This window comes from Rhamphochromis sp. 'chilingali', assembly GCF_963969265.1.
Source record: "Rhamphochromis sp. 'chilingali' genome assembly, chromosome: 15".
NCBI classification, from domain to species: domain Eukaryota; kingdom Metazoa; phylum Chordata; class Actinopteri; order Cichliformes; family Cichlidae; genus Rhamphochromis; species Rhamphochromis sp. 'chilingali'.
Genome location: NC_137942.1, coordinates 36,815,158 through 36,832,144, shown reverse-complemented (window position 1 = coordinate 36,832,144; position 16,987 = coordinate 36,815,158). Strand labels below are relative to the sequence as shown.

The window sequence follows — 16,987 nt, the reverse complement described above, 5'->3', positions numbered from 1 at the left end:
ATGATACATTGTTCAGTAAGTAGACAACTCTGAGCTTCAAATCACCATAACTTTATTGGTTTACAGCAAATAGTTCATGAATACACTGAGAGTTATATAGTCAGTAATCAATAATCATCAATGAATAGGCCCCTCTTTCTGTAAAATATGAGTAACATTTAGGTAATTGTGAAATATTAAGTAAGTATTCAATAACTTCACACTGTTACTTCTATTTACATTCATTAATTTCTAATGAGCTGTAGAAATACCTAATATTACAGTATAACACAGACACTCTTTTCCACCACATGTGTCACTTTTTGGACAATGATTGTAGGTGGGTGAAAGTATGGGTTTCTAAGAGCCTGTCGTTTTGCTTCTTTATATGTCAGACTTGGATTTCCTCTTTGAAGATGTTGTGTCTCTTCGCTGATGGCCTTCTCAGCCTCTTGTAACATTTCACTGGTGTAGTAGCTTCCTCCATTTCTCTGAACCATTTCATTGATCTTCTTCAGCAGCTCTCTAACTTGACAGCGATCCTGGCTTCTGTTGTTCAAAACATGATATCCTCCACCACACTCACCAATGAAGCGGCAAAGAGCTGGACTATCACAGATAAATTTTTCTACAGTGACTCCATCTGCCTCCAGGTCATCTCCACGGGTGAACAAGGCCATGGTGTAACCTGCTGCTTTTTCTCCAAAAATCTTCTGAATCATTTTCACTGTTTCTTGTTCTTCACTTGTAAACCTGCCGGCCTGGATCACAACTAGGAACACATGAGGACCAGGAGCAGTATACATGATGCACTTAATGAGCTCTCCCACAACCTTCTCTTCATCTTTAGTGTCAAACAGACCTGGAGTATCAACTAAAGACAGTGTTTGACCATCAAAGTCTTCTGAGACATTCTCACACTCTGATGTCACTGAGCCAGAAGATGATGTAGATGTAAAAGCCTTTCTTCCTAAGATGGTGTTTCCTGTTGCACTCTTTCCCACTCCAGTCTTCCCAACAAGCACCATCTCCAGTCGTTCCCCTTGATCTGTTTAACAATTACACATGGTAATTGTACATCTCATTCACATTGATTATTATTTCTACAAAGAGCACATTTGAAATATTTCTGATGTAGATATATTCATTATTTCATAATAAAACAAAGACAAACCAGCCTGATAGTTATCTGGATATTTGCATCAACATCACAATTTGGGACAAAGTTGATTTATGCCTACCACATGTGATAAACTTGCATTAAAGGTTGTTCCACATAGGAACATTATGCATGGATGCAGGGCTGGACTGGGACAAAAAATCGGCCCAGGCATTTTGAGTAGAGACCGGCCCACCAGGTATTACAGGAAAAGCCATAAAGCCTTTGAATGAAAACAAACGCTGTGGTGACAGTGATGTACACTGTCTTGTTGGTATATATATGATTTCTATACATTTTACATCAGATGAAAACATTGGGTGTAAGATTCAGATAATTATTCAATAACAGCCAGACATTTTAAATGAGAATAAGAAAGTATTTCTTTGTGCTCCCTTTCCCTGTTAATGCCCTACCTGCCCCCCTGGCAAAACTTTTCTAGACCCGCCCCTGCACAGTTACCAGCTGTCAGCTACACAGAAAAGGATCCTGGTGTTATATGTCTCTCAGAAACAGTTCATAACTTCAACTCATTCATGTCACCTAAAAGGTAAACCTGTTTCTCCATCACCTGTTCAGCTCTGATGATTCAGTAAGGACATCTCCTGGTTTCATCTTCATGTTTCCATTGTCATGCATGCATGTGGAAGCTCCGCCATAGCCACCACAATACAACTGAGTTATTTTTACACACTGGTCAGCATCCAGCTGGCCAATCCACCACCTTTCATTGTTTATACCGTTACCAAAAAAACAAAAAAAATCCATCCATCCATCTTCATCCGCTTTATCCGGGGCCGGGTCGCGGGGGCAGCAGCCTAAGCAAAGAGGCCCAGACCTCCCTCTCCCCAGCCACCTCCTCCAGCTTATCCGGGGGAACACCAAGGCGTTCCCAGGCCAGCCGAGAGATATAATCTCTCCAGCGTGTCCTGGGTCTGCCCCGGGGCCTCCTCCCAGTGGGACATGCCTGGAACACCTCACCCAGGAGGCGCCCAGGGGGCATCCTTGTCAGATGCCCGAACCACCTCAGCTGGCTCCTTTCGATGTGGAGCAGCAGCTGCTCTACTCTGAGCCCCTCCCGGATGGCCGAACTTCTCACCCTATCTCTAAGGGAGAGGCCAGCCACCCTTCGGAGGAAGCTCATTTCTGCCGCTTGTATCCGCGATCTCGTTCTTTCGGTCACTACCCACAGCTCGTGGCCATAGGTGAGGGTAGGGACGTAGATCGACCGGTAAATTGAGAGCTTCGCTTTTACACTCAGCTCCCTCTTCACCACGACGGACCGGTGCAGCGTCCGCATTACTGCAGCCGCAGCCCCAATCCGTCTGTCGATCTCTGGCTCCCTTCTCCCATCACTCGCGAACAAGACCCCGAGATACTTGAACTCCTCCACTTGGGGCAGGAACTCATCCCCGACCCGGAGTGGGCACTCCACCCTTTTCCGGCTGAGAACCATGGCCTCAGATTTGGAGGTGCTGATCCTCATTCCCGCTGCTTCACACTCGGCTGCGAACCGTTCCAGTGCGAGCTGGAGGCCCTCACCCGATGGAGCCAACAGAACCACATCATCTGCAAAAATCAGAGATGAGATTCTGAGGCCACCAAAGCGAAAGCCCTCCGCCACTTGGCTGCGCCTAGAAATCCTGTCCATAAAAATTATGAACAGAACCGGAGACAAAGGGCAGCCCTGGCGGAGCCCATCACCCACCGGGAACGAGTCCGACTTATTGCCGGCAATGCGAACCAAGCTCTTGCAACGGTTGTATAGGGATCGAATGGCCCGTAGCAATGGGCCAGACACCCCATACTCCCACAACACCTCCCACAGGACACCCCGAGGGACACGGTCGAATGCCTTCTCCAAGTCCACAAAACACATGTAGACTGGTTGGGCAAACTCCCATGCACCCTCAAGTATCCTGGAGAGGATAAAGAGCTGGTCCAGTGTTCCGCGACCAGAACGAAAACCGCATTGTTCCTCCTGTATCCGAGGTTCGACTAGCGGACGAACTCTCCTTTCCAGCACCCTGGCATAGACTTTCCCAGGGAGGCTGAGGAGTGTGATCCCCCTGTAGTTGGAACACACCCTCCGGTCCCCCTTCTTAAAGATGGGGACCATGTTCAGCGTCTCCATTGCCGAAGCTGCTGCATTGAGCTGCGGCCGCAAGGTGGTTGGTGCCTGCCGCGGTGGTAATCCCCGAACCAAATGGTGGACACCAGAGGTGAAGGGAGCCACCAGGCTGAAGAAGGAGTCCTATCGGGCTTGGTTAGCCTGTGGGACTCCGGAGGCAGCCGACAGGTATCGACAGGCCAAGCGGAATGCGGCTCGGGCAGTGGCTGAAGCAAAAACTCGGGTGTGGGAGGAGTTCGGAGAGGCCATGGAAAAGACAAAAAAAATTATCGTCCCATAAAAACGAAAAATTACCATTGGCCCACCGGGCAAATGCCCGGTATGCCTGATGGCCAGTCCAGTTGTGCATGGATGAGACATTTAAATAAATAAATTTTAGGTTTTAGGTCAGTGCCTGTCCTGGTGGTAACCCCCTAACAAAGTGGTCGACACCAGAGGTGAAGAGAGCTGCCAGGCTGAAAAAGGTTGGTTAGCCTCTGTGAACGCGTCTTGTACAATGGCAGAAGCAAAAACTCGGGTGTGGGAGCTTAGAGAGCAGATATGAAAACATTATTATAAATGAAATATACATGGTATAAAGACCTGCAAAGAGACAGTACGATGTACAATTTATTATAAAAGTAAGTAATTTTCCATATTAGAAATTGAATTTAACCAACTTCCTTTAAAAAAAACTGAATTAAAAAAAATCAATTTTTCATTTTTTTATATTTTTGTTATGCATTTTACAGTGTAATATTTATTTAAAAATGTTAATATTACAAAAGCTTCTGTCCTCATCAGTATACCTACATGTGATAAAAGCTGTGGGGAATTAAAATTAATATTTAATTAATAAGCCACACACGTGAGATTAAAAAAAAACTCTTTTTCAAGACTTTAATGGGCAAAGAAAGGCGGCATTAACTTAACATAAGAAAATCTATGTGAACACAGAGAACATACAGACTCCACACAGGAGACTGTGCCTGAGTCCAAAATCAGGACCTGACTGAAACTTGCACATTTTGGGATTTTATTTTCACTGTTCTTTACATGAGGAGATGTGTTCTTTAATAAAACTTGGTACAGTAAGACATCTCTTTCTAAAACTTCTACATCCATCCATTCGCTTCCGCTTATCCTTTTCAGGGTCGCGGGGGGCGCTGGAGCCTATCCCAGCTGTCATAGGGCGAGAGGCGGGGTACACCCCGGACAGGTCGCCAGTCTGTCGCAGGGCTAACACACAGGGACAGACAACCATTCGCACTCACATTCACACCTAGTGACAATTTGGATTATCCAATTAACCTATCCCCACAAGCTGCATGTCTTTGGACGGTGGGAGGAAGCCGGAGTACCCAGAGGGAACCCACGCAAACACGGAGAGAACATGCAAACTCCACACAGAAAGACCCCGGCCTGATGTTGGAATTGAACTCAGGAACTTCTTGCTGTGCGGCAACTGTGCTAACCACCGTGCCGCCTCTTCTACTTCTCCATGTCAGTTATTTTAATGTGTAGAGTGCTACACATTGTCAAACTGACCCACAGCTGCTCCTGTTTTTTTGGGTTTTTTTTAAATAAAGATAATCTTTTGTCTTTATTAGATAGTGGTGCAATGAAGATAGACAGGAAATTGTGGAGAGTAGTGATGGAATTTCCGGCTTGGCTCAATAAAAAGAGCCGGTTCTTTCGGCTCCCAACTGGCTCATCAGGTTGGTTTTGCTTTAATTAATTTATTACTAACAACAATATAAAATTATGCACAAAAAGAAATTAGTAATGTAAAAAAAAAAACTGTGGTTTTATTTATATATGTTTATATATAAATATATAAGGTCGTCCCTAGAGAGACAAAGGACGTACAAATCCCAAAACACATTTCTAGTGTTAACTGAACTTCCAAACCAGAGCTACCTCGGTCACTTAGATTGAAAGCACATGTGTATTGTTTGTGTATTTATACACAAGCAATTATATATATTCAAATAATTTAAAAAAATGTTCACTTACCTGTTACTACCACACACCAAATCCGGTCATTGGTACCTCCTGGCTTGTGTAGCCACTAGGTTTACATGTTTTGGAGTTTGTACGTCCTATGGAATTTTTATGTGTTTTGGAGTTTGTACGTGCTTCAGGGTTCGTACATATTTTGGAGTTTGTACGTGCGTCTCTGGGGGCCACTGTAAATATACTTTTATTTATTCACTCCATATAAAATTTAATAAATAAATTATATAATACAAAAAACAACTATTTACATTTCAACCTTTAACTATTTCTATTTTTAGCTTTTTCATTTTAAACAAATTTAAAGTGAAACAACACAAAACACTGCCAACCACAACACAATTAAATATAAATTAAAATATGAAAACTAAGAGAAGATGCATATTCTCTGTCATATGGGCCTGCATGAATAAACTTTCTGAATACTTTAGTAGTGGATGATGACTATACCATTCTCATGTGACGTTGTTGTCCCTGGCTCTCTTTCTCTCTCTTTCTCTCTGTCTCTGTTCCTGTGCTACTGCGAGTGTAACTACCGCCCCTCCCCCCTCTTCCCAGCGCAAAGCACAAGGCTCGCGTGCAGAGTGTACCGGGAAAAAAAGTGCGAGAGAGAGGGTGAGAGGAAGAAAAAAAACAAAATCCCTTAGTCAGGACATGCTATATTGTATTTAGATGGAAGCTAGCGAGCTAATTTCCTGCTAACTTCTAACTCCGTTAAATGTCATAAATTCCATTTTCACAGATGCCTGGATGTTAAACTCAATTGTTACACCTAGTAGAGCAGAACGCTGATCATTTTATTACAGATGAAAGACTTTCGACAACTCTCAGTGATGCCACACAGTGATCGTTTGACTTAGGGACCTGCAGCGGAGTTTGAGCCCAGACACGGCTAGTGACGTCAGACTTAAAGACCAGATAAGGAGCCGGCTTAGGTCGTTCACTTCAAAGAGTCGGTTCTAAGAGCCGTTTCGTTCGTGACCGACACATCACTAGTGGAGAGAGAGGATTCGAAGACACACAGCAAAGAGCTATTGGTCAGATTCAAACATGGGCTTCTCTTCTGCAGACATGTGGTTGTCTGCTCACTGACTGAGCTAAACTGGTGCCCTGGCTGCTGCAAGTTAGGATGAGCTGTGAGGAGTTAGAGGTTCTAGAAGGATTTGAAATGTGCATCATCTGACCTTCATTTCATGATGAATATGAACAGCTGGGTTTTTGGTTAAAGTTATCAAAAAGATCAGATCTCTGGACGTGTCCAAACTTAAGCATGGCACTCTTTTCCCTTTAATCACTCCAAGATCGTGCAAAACAAAGATAACACAGTGGTCTGCTGTGTATATAAAAATAATATTTTTTTTAACTTGCTGCCTCTGGAGATCAGTTTATCATCTCCTGACAGAACAACTCAGTAGAAAATAATTTCAGACAGTCATTTACCATTTTAACAAAATACTTAGACAATACGTTAAATATAGATCCAAAAATAAAAATCACTGAAACAGGGAGTTTTTGAACTTTTTTTACCATTCATCCAAATTCATATAAAAATGTATATGTTATAGAGAAGTGTATACAAACACTGAGTGAGTATATATGTTATACGTGCACTTACTTCTGGCCATCTTTGTGTCTTTCAGGCAGTTGTTCTGTGCAGTGTTTCTGTCAATGTTCTGCTGCTGAATGCGTACTTTCTCCTTCAGTTCAGTATTTTATTGAGTTTCAAGCTCCTCCCTCTAAACACATCATGTCACATCACATCTTATAGTGCCAAGCCCTGTAACTAAAAGAGGCCAAGAAGAAACAAACCACAGTCAGGTTTGCAACAGTCAGGCTGTTTTTTGGATGCATTGCAGAGAAGGAAATAAGCTCTAATCTGTAAATCTGAAGCCTAAACTTTAACAAGTTACACCAGCTGAAGAGTTTTAGTCCAGTCAAGAGCAGCCTCATATTTTGACCAAAGTTTAGGATACACACTGAAAGTGTATGTGTGCACAAAAGCTGACATTGCAGTCTGATGCTATCATTGTTAAATTATTTTTAAAAAATTATTTTTCACATTAATCTTAAACACTTAGCCTTAAATTGAAAACAGAATTTTAGTATTTATTTGTAATTTAATTTAAAAGAAAAAATTTAAAACCATAATACTGTCTCCACACAGGAGCTCTCTTTGTCACCTCTACCACTACAGCACGTTCTCACTCCCAAAGCATATTATGCTATGTGACAAATCATCGGTATGTTATGCTTTCGGCCACCCAACACGTCTCTATGTTACGCAATCGGAAACGGGAGCAAATTGGAGGAAACATGAGAACCGCTTTGACTGAATAGGCACATGTACGTTTATTTTACTTTAATCGCTAAGACCATTAAGGTTGTGGTTAAGGTTAGGGATAGGGTTATGGTTAGGATTAAGGCTAGGGTTAGGCCTGGAATACACGGCTGGAACGTGTGTTACCGTTCTATTGGAACGTCATTCTATTGGATTTCATCCACAATCTGGCACGTATCATAGGAACGCAGACGGTTACCCTTCGCATTGCCATGTGATGCCAAGGGACGTGACAAATCGTGTGTATGTTACGCGTCCAGAAAGAGAACGGGCTCACCACTAAAGCCATTCTCTCTCACATGCTCACATTCTCAGGTTAACCTGGTTACAAGCTCTTAGAAGAGCACTGCTTGTGACAAATCTTTTCCATCTGTGCTCTTGGAAACTTTCAGAAGTTTTTCTCATTTTACTTCTTGTCTTATTATTGCTCTGATATGCATTGTCAGCTGTATGGCCTTGTACAGACGTGTGTGTCTTTGTTTATCATGTCAGTACAGCAGAATTACCACAGTTGAACTGTAATCAAGAGAACATCTCAATGTTTCTGATGTCATTGATCATGAGAAATGTGAACCCTAACCCTAACCCTAATTACTTACTTACTTACTACTTACTAACTAAATTTCAACAGTTTTTTTGCAAAATTTCTGAAAACTTACGTAAATGTGATATTTGAGTGTGTGTTTTTTTTACTTTAAATAATTTGACAGAGAAATCAAAAATTATATTTTTGATTTGTCTTTATGGTGTACTGAGTGTATATTATTGAGGGGAAAAATAATTTAAATGAAGGAGAATTAAAATAAAACAACTGAAAAAAGTGAAGTAAGTCTGCATGCTTTCTGAATCCACAGTATGTAGATAAGATTTGTCCTGATTCGAGATATTGAGAACCAAAACAAAATACCAGAGGCCCAGAAGGATGCAATCTAACAGATGAGTTTATTGAACACACACGCGGGAAGATGTACACTGCAACACATCAGATGTAGATCTCCGCCCAAAAATACACAGACAATGGCTTTTATAATGTCAGGGTTAACACCAATTCTCGCATTTACAAGAACATAATTTGTATTTTAAGAACATTATTTGCATCTTTTACAGACAATGATCATTTTTAAAGCTAAATGCAAACACAGAAGTTCCCCTCTCTAACATCTTCTTCCAAATATGGTGATGATCTCAGGCCTTTGAGGTCCCCATGGACTCGACATCCTCTTTAGCACATTTTCTGTCACCTGTTACTAAGCAAACTCAAACGCAACAAGTTGCAACAAGAAACTGAATACATTCAGGCCTTTGCTGATGGCCTGTTTCTAGATTATATGCACTATATGTGTTTTGTAAGCATGTATGCAGTTTTAACCTTCTATAGCTCCAAGTCACTTACACAATAGATTGTCCGGACATCGCGCTGAACGAGGCTTATGACCTTTCCTTATTTGACTGAGCTTTAACTCTTTAATAAGCACAAAATGCAATGTGTGTATACAATGATTATGGCTGCACCTGTAATAAAAGGTTAATATGGTGCCAGTATGTTTAAACATCTTAATGCAGTATCAGTGCTGTAGATTATATTATTGATGCAATGTTAATGCTGCAGGATATATTGTAGCAGTAAAATAATTTCTTTAATTCGACAGATTTAAAGAACTCTGCACAGGAATGCACTGTGAGATTAACACTTAATCCAGACTAAAGTACACTAAGGGCGACCTCGAGAAAGATACTGTAGACTAAAGCATCCTTTGGTCAGCTCTTTGTTCACAGAGACGTTGCTCATGGTTGGAGGAAGAAAGCAGAGACCATGTCCCCACAGTTAAGCACGGTGGGATAAGTATTATGCTGTGAGGACACTTCCGTGTGTCTCTATCTGGGACTCTCATCAAGCTGGAAGAAATCATGGAGAAAATATTTGTGAAGATTTTGAAAGAAAACTGTAGTCACTAGCAAAACGGGACAACCACCAAAAACATCAAGGTCCATGCCAGGAGACCATCAAATCTCGGGGAGCTTGAGAGATTCTCCAAAGAAGAATGGGCCTGGATTTCTCAGGAGACAAGTGTGAGACTTGTTTGAAAAAACAACAACAACAACAACAAGCAACTGCAGGCTGTTATCGAGCAAAAATAACACATATCTGGCTCTTTGCTTCAGGGGGAAAATAACTTTGACCCTAATATTTAAAAAAAAAATCTTTCCTTTTTCAAAGTAAAATAATGACAGCATCCAAAATAAAACTAGGATGAAAAAAATTGTGTTAAAAACCTCCTTGCTCTGCTTAACAGCACTTGGGAAATATTTAAAGGAAACATATTTTTCTTGGGCGTGTGAAAATTCTGTCCTCATCAGTATATGTAGACATGATAAAAGCTGTGAGGGATTAAAATTTATAAAGCATATGAATTTAAGTCACATGAAAACATGCATGTGCATGTGGAGTAAATTTAACAGACACACAGATTTGTGTTTGTCTTTATTTGATAAGAAAATCATCACTTTATTTCTTTATAATCATTCATTGGTGCATTCTCGTTTGACATCACAGAGTTTATAGCTTTAAATCTGACCTCTAACAGCATTACAGTATGTTGTGTCAGCCCGTTGGGTTTCCTCTATTGTATTTATGAACTGTTATCAGTGTCAGTGAATATTTGTCTGCACTAACTTGCTAGTTACAAGAAAACATGCTTCATCAAAACTTCATCAGATTGCTTCACGATGCATCGTTCAGTAAGCTGACAACTCTTAGCTTCAAATTACATTTTGCAAAATCTGACATAAAGTTACTGGTTTACAGCAAAGAGTTCATGAATACACCGACAGTTAGATAGTTATTAATCATTCATCATAAGCCTCATTTTCTGTAAAATCCCGAGAGAAATATTTAAGTAAACATGATACATTCAGCAAAATAGTTTCACACTCTCATTGTCTCATATTTAATGAGATTTTTATAATCTGCAGCTCAGAGATCAAAAACATTGAGTATTAGATTATGCTGCAGGGTTGATTGAACTGATTTCTAGGAGCCTGATGTCTGAGCTCTTGATACATCAAAGATTGATTTTTTCTATGAAGTCTCATCTCTTCTCTCATGGCTCTCTCAGCCTTTTTGAACATTTCGGTGGTGTAGTATTTCCCTAGATTTCTGTCAACTATTTCTTTGATCTTGTTCAGCAGCTCTTTGACCTGAGAGGGATCCTTATCTCTGTTTTCAAGAAGATAATATTCTTGATGACAGAGACTGATGAAGCTGCACAGAGCTTTATCTTTACTTATTATATCTTCTATGGTGTCTCCATCTGCTTTCACATCACCTCCACAGGTAAACAACACCATAGTGAAACGTGCTGCTTCTTCTCCAAGCATCTTCTGAATGTTTCTAACAATTTCTTGGTCTTCTTCTGTGAATCTGCCCCCCTGGAGTACAACCAGGATCACATGAGGACCAGGATCAGCCAATGAGATGCATCTACTGATTTCTGTCATCACCTGCTCTTCACTCAGCCTAGTGTTTAACAGACCTGGAGTATCAACTACAGCCAGGGTCTGCCCTTCAAACTGTCCTGTTTCCTTCTGACTTTCTGTGGTTGCAGACAAGTTGGACTGAAAAGCTTTTCTACTTAAGATTGTGTTTCCTGAAGCTGTCTTCCCAACTCCAGTTTTCCCAACAAGAACAATCCGGAGATCTTCTTCCCTTGCTTTTCCTCCACCTGTTGGATAGTAATACACAAAGATGACTGATGGTGTAATCCATCCATCCATCCATTCACTTCCGCTTATCCTTTTCAGGGTCGCGGGGGGCACTGGAGCCTATCCCAGCTGTCATAGGGCGAGAGGCGAGGTACACCCTGGACAGTTCGCCAGTCTGTCGCAGGGCTAACATACAAGGACAGACAACCATTCACACTCACATTCATTCACACATTCACACCTAGTGGCAATTTCGATTATCCAATTAACCTATCCCCACAAGCTGCATGTCTTTGGACGGTGGGAGGAAGCCGGAGTACCCGGAGAGAACCCACGCAAACACGGGGAGAACATGCAAACTCCACACAGAAAGACCCCGGCCTGATGGTGGAATTGAACTCGGGACCTTCTTGCTGTGCGGCAACAGTGCTAACCACCGTGCCACCGTGCTGATGGTGTAAATAACTCTAAATTCATTTTCAGTCACTGGCACTTTAGAAACAGTTTACACATGTGAGCTTTTTTAAATTGTGATGTGCCATGCTTTTATATTTTGTGGAGTTATGGGTGCTTTTGTCAGTGGATTTAACATCCTTATTTCTTTATTTATCATTACCCTCTATCTCCTGTGTTTCCCTGTCTTCATTTTCCCCTTTTTGCGCTCTCCTAGTGTGTCAGTTTGTCTAGCTTTCTCTCTACATCGGCAAAAGATGAAAACCATGCAGCTAGCTAACAAGAGAGCTCAACTGGTGATGGTGGGGTTTGGGGATTAACTGGGAAATTGTTTCTGGAAATAGATTGGTTTTTTTTGTAGGTATTTTTGTTATTTAATTAATACTGATTAGTAAGTAATTAAAAATTACGTCTGTCGTGTTTTGAGCAACACATGTAATTTTCTTCTCCTCTGACAAAAAACAAGAAAAACACTACATGTCAGAGAAAAAGAAGGAAAGGAAAATATAAATACAAGGTCAACTGTACCTACCTTGAGTACTGCAAAAAACAGCAGCTCCATCAGAATCCTGATTAATCTGATTAAATGAATTATCTCCCTGAGCCCATCTTTTTCCATCATCAAGCACCATCCCTGGAGTTTCCCTCTGAGATCTTTTCATATCCTCTCTTCTGTCTTTCTCTCTGACCATTTCATCAGTGTAGTTTGTGCTTTCTTTATTCTTAACCATTATGTTGATCTTCTCCAGCAGCTCTCTGACCTGAGAGGGATCCTTGTTTCTGTTGTTAAAAACATGATATCTTCCACCACATTGATAGATGAACTCACTGAGAGCATCATTATCCCTGATGATTTTATTAATATTGGTTCCATCTGCCTCTACATCGTCTCCACGGGTGAACAACACCATCGTGTAATTTGCTGCTTCTTCTCCAAACATCTGCTGAATGATTTTCACAGCATTATGTTCTTCTTTGGTGAATCTGCCAGCATGGATCACGATCAGGAACACATGCGGACCAGGAGCAGCAGAGGAGATGTATCTACTTCTGAGCTCTTTCTTCACCTGCTCTTCAGATAGCCTGTTGTTTAACAGACCTGGAGTATCAACTACAGTCAGGGTCTGACCTTCAAACACTGCTCTTTCTTCCTGACAACATTTGGTGGGAGACACAAGAAAAGCATTTTTTCTTAAGATGGCATTTCCTGCTGAACTCTTTCCAGCTCCAGTTTTTCCAAGAAGAACAATCCTGACGTATGCTGTCGGGGAAGATAACAAAGACATTAATGATGACGTGATGAACTCCAGCTGTTGTCTAAAAGACAATAGTTCTGCACCTGAACCACCCCCCCCCCCCCCCCCCCCCAAAAAAAAAAAAAAAATTACAGTTTAAAGATGAATGATCAATTTTCAGACAGAAAAACAACAAAAAAGAAAGAGCAGGTAGAAAATTTTGGATTCTACTCAATTCTACTTCACTTCAGAAGGTCCTGGTTCGATTTGATTTATATTGGGGAAATTTTGCCACAGTCAGAAATATTATAATTCTGATCATTTAACAGTACTGACACTGTGAGACTTCATCAGCATCACAGCAGATGCCTTTGTGTCAAAGTTACTCAGGATAAAGCTGAAAAACAGGAAGCAGGCCTGGCCTGGCTTTTTATAGCAGATAACCTTAAAAATATTCTGCAGTAGGTCAAAAACTGAAGAAAACCATGAATCAGCATATGAAAATTACCTGATGCTGCTGAAGTGAAGCAGAGCAAAGTCACAGATTTTTGATTAGAGATACAGCTAATTATTTTTGCAATTTGGCATAATTTTAAAAAGTTTGCATTTCTTTGGTATTGAACAGCAGAAATTAGGCTTTCTTGTCGGAGGTCATTTTTGAAAAAATAAAATAAAATGGTGTCTGACAGCGCTGTACTGTCTGGTGGGCGGGTGACCTGGTGTTGGCCAGAATGGCCGATGGTGCAATATGGCAGCCTCGCTTCTGTCAGTCTGCCCCAGGGCAACTGCTACAACTGTAGCTTGCCTCCACCAGTGTGTGAATGTGAGAGTGAATGAACAGTGGAATTGTAAAGCACTTTGAGGATCTCGAAAAGCGCTATATAAATCAAATCCATTATTATTATTAATAACACAATGCGGAAAACAAAATAATACCATAAAAAAAACAGAAAATAACTTTCTCATAAAAATACGGTTATTTTCAGTAATGACAATACACTTTGTTGCCCTAATTTTACATGGGATTTTGTCTTTTTCAAGTGACTTTAAAAGCATTAAATCAGGATCATTTTAATGTGATTAAACAATCAAATTACCTATAAACAAGGTCAATGAATGCGGCAATATGAATAATAATACTTAAATGTACAGAAACATACAGTTAACAGTATTTAAATAATAATGGATTGCATTTATACAGCGCTTTTCGAGATCCTCAAAGTGCTTTACAATTCCACTATTCATTCACTCTCACATTCACACACTGGTGGAGGCAAGCTACAGTTGTAGCCACAGCTGCCCTGGGGCAGACTGACAGAAGCGAGGCTGCCATATCGCGCCATCGGCCCCTCTGGCCATCACCAGTAGGCGGTAGGTGAAGTGTCTTGCCCAAAGACACAACGACTGAGACTGTCCGAGCCGGGGCTCGAACCTGCAACCTTCTGATTACAAGACGAACTGCCAACTCTTGAGCCGTGATCGCCCTAAATAACATTATTTGATGTAAAAAAAAGTTTATAAGAATCATTTTATATATTTTTATATATTTTTCCATAGTATTACATTTGAATTTAACAGTTCAATCTTTCAAATAACGGACAAATATTTGTGAAATTATGATACATTTGTGAATGTATTTTAACAATCTAAATATGCATATGTACAGACAAATATATTTAACAAACAAGAAAATGATGTTTTATTACATTTACAGTGATTTTATGTTATTTTACATTTGAAATGTAAAATTACAGTCTATATATGTAAATTAAATGATATTCTAGAAAAACAGTACAAAACTGTAAAATACACAGTAAAATACTTTTATATTATATTTCTTTTTTACAGTGTAGTTTTCATCCTCTTTTGCTGCGCGTTCAGTTAATTTTGGTTGGAGAGGGGCAAAACCTGCAGCTTTAGAATCTGTGATATGTTGGCCTTCAGCCCCGATGGCGTGTCTGTGTACATAGGGTAAGATTCCGACATCTCACAGATTCTGATGCGTCAGGTCAGCGCTTTGTGTTTATGTCTTTGTGTGGAATCCGTTTATCTGCTTTCATTTACTGTTTTAGGTTGTTGAAATGAAAGCTTTAACCTGACATTCTGCCAAAATACATTTATATTTAAAAATTGATTCAGGATTTAATGAATCAATATTGCGTTATACAAGCTAAAATCTATTTGAATTGGAAAATAGACAATTGAAACCCACTCCTAGTTTTCATGCAGGAACATGAACAGTAAGTCTGAACAGAAAACTAATGATTATTATAGACTGTCTTGATGCATGCTCAATCATCCATGTAAGGAAATTCCAAAAAAAATTGATTCTATTCATCTGGTTGTTTTTTGTGAGAGAAATGTTTTATCACTCATTCAAGCGACTCCTTCAGTCTCAGCTGACTCCAGGTTCCCCCAAACTTATAAACAGTACATTTGCATAGAGACTGAAGAAACAACTTGGATGACTGAAAAAACATTTCTCCTACTGATATTGCTACGTCCAGATAAACAGAATCAACTCTTTTGAGATTGTTATAGATTGTTTTGTAAGCTGAAAGTCTCAGAGGCTTTAACAACAGTGAGAAGCAGTAGATTACTTTTCATGGCAGTAATCTTCTACACTAACCAACACTATCAGAGATACAAAGCTCCACAAACAAATGGAGAAGTATTATTTGCTAGCCAGAAGTTCAAGGATTAGATACAGAGTGATCGAAACAGTATAACTAATTGTAATTATAGTTACTTCCTTTACGCAGTATCATTACAAGGCACGAGTTTTAGGAAAGACACATAAAAAATATGTTCCAAAGTTCATTATTCTGTTAGAAACATAAAGGTTAAAAAGAAAATAAATAATGTACATAAAACAAAACTGTAAAGGTAAATGAGTGTGTGTACATGTGAAAAATTCAGAAACAAAATGCACAAAGATGTAATATGTTCGTAATGTTTGTAAAATGAGACGTTTTGTTTAAAGGCTTGGGTAAATTATTATGTGTTGCTAGCTATTAATTCTGTACAAATATAACCTATTAAAAGCATTATGCAGTGCTTTTAACTCTAAACGTCACACACAGGTAAAACTAAAATCAGTATATTAATCAACATCAAACATAATACATCAATCAGATTCACTAACAGTGCTGCTGACTGAACTTGACTGCTGCAAGAACAAGTAAAGAATCCCAAACCAACGACACTCAAATACATTGAGACATGAGATCAGTAAGAGCTGGTTTCTGTCTACAGCTGCTTTAAACAATATATCTGCACATCCTCTGCACCTGCACATCCAATAAATTTCACAAAAGATGTTTGAAAACCATAGTATAAAACATGTAAATCTACTCACTGCTGTCCATGTTTGTCTGTTTCAGTGTCTCTGCTGTTGGACGCTTTCTTTCTCTTTCAGCTCTCACTTATAACCTGCTCCAGGGTCCTCCCTCTAAACACTTCACTGCCTCTCACAGAACAAACGTCGAACACTTTAGATCAGGGTGAAACTGAACTCTGAGCACTGAGTGGGAAAACTGCTCCACCTACTGTTATCAGTGTGTACCTGCAATCCAACAGGAAAAACTTTATATACACTGCAGTTTCACAGATTCTTGATTCAGTGACCATCCATTTGTGTGCTTTATTACAAAGTCTGTGACTCTCCTCAGGGGTCTTTATGATTTCGTGGGTTGGCCAGCGTAGAGCTGTAAGGGTTCCTGGGTCGTTTACCAAGTGTTTTCAGTTTAGTCATGTTCTCTCTTTACTTTCCATATGTTCACATATCCTGTTCTATTATGTCAGCCCTTTGTCACTCTCAGTGCATTACGTTCTAGGTCCTCTTCCATGTGTCATTAGTCAGATTAAGTTCAGCTGTTCACTCACCAGTCTCTAATCAATAATCATTCAGCCTGTGTATTTAAGTCCCTCAGTTTCATCAGTTCAATGTCTTGTCATCGATGTTGTCACTGCAGTCGTTCCTGTGTGTGTTTTCT

The 16,987-nt window shown here is 40.1% G+C and overlaps 1 protein-coding gene across 1 annotated transcript; it reads right to left on the bottom strand.

The window, feature by feature from the left end:
* Positions 1-107: 107 nt before the first annotated feature.
* On the bottom strand, positions 108-16,398 carry LOC308411828 (GTPase IMAP family member 8-like). Its single transcript, XM_080905866.1, has 5 exons — positions 16,351-16,398; positions 12,290-13,018; positions 10,606-11,324; positions 6,880-6,961; positions 108-1,027 (listed from the first exon to the last, which is right to left on the bottom strand). Exons 1-5 carry the CDS (start codon positions 16,358-16,360, stop codon positions 258-260), a joined length of 2,310 nt encoding a protein of 769 aa, XP_080761992.1. The 5' UTR covers positions 16,361-16,398; the 3' UTR covers positions 108-257.
* Between the last annotated feature and the right edge of the window lie 589 nt (positions 16,399-16,987).

Coding starts and splice junctions, on each gene's coding strand:
- LOC308411828 (XM_080905866.1), bottom strand. Junction 11,325..12,289: donor TGTTTTTTGCAGTACTCAAG/GTAGGTACAGTT, acceptor ACTATCCAACAG/GTGGAGGAAAAGCAAGGGAA. Junction 6,962..10,605: donor TCAATCAACCCTGCAGCATA/ATCTAATACTCA, acceptor ACTGAACTGAAG/GAGAAAGTACGCATTCAGCA.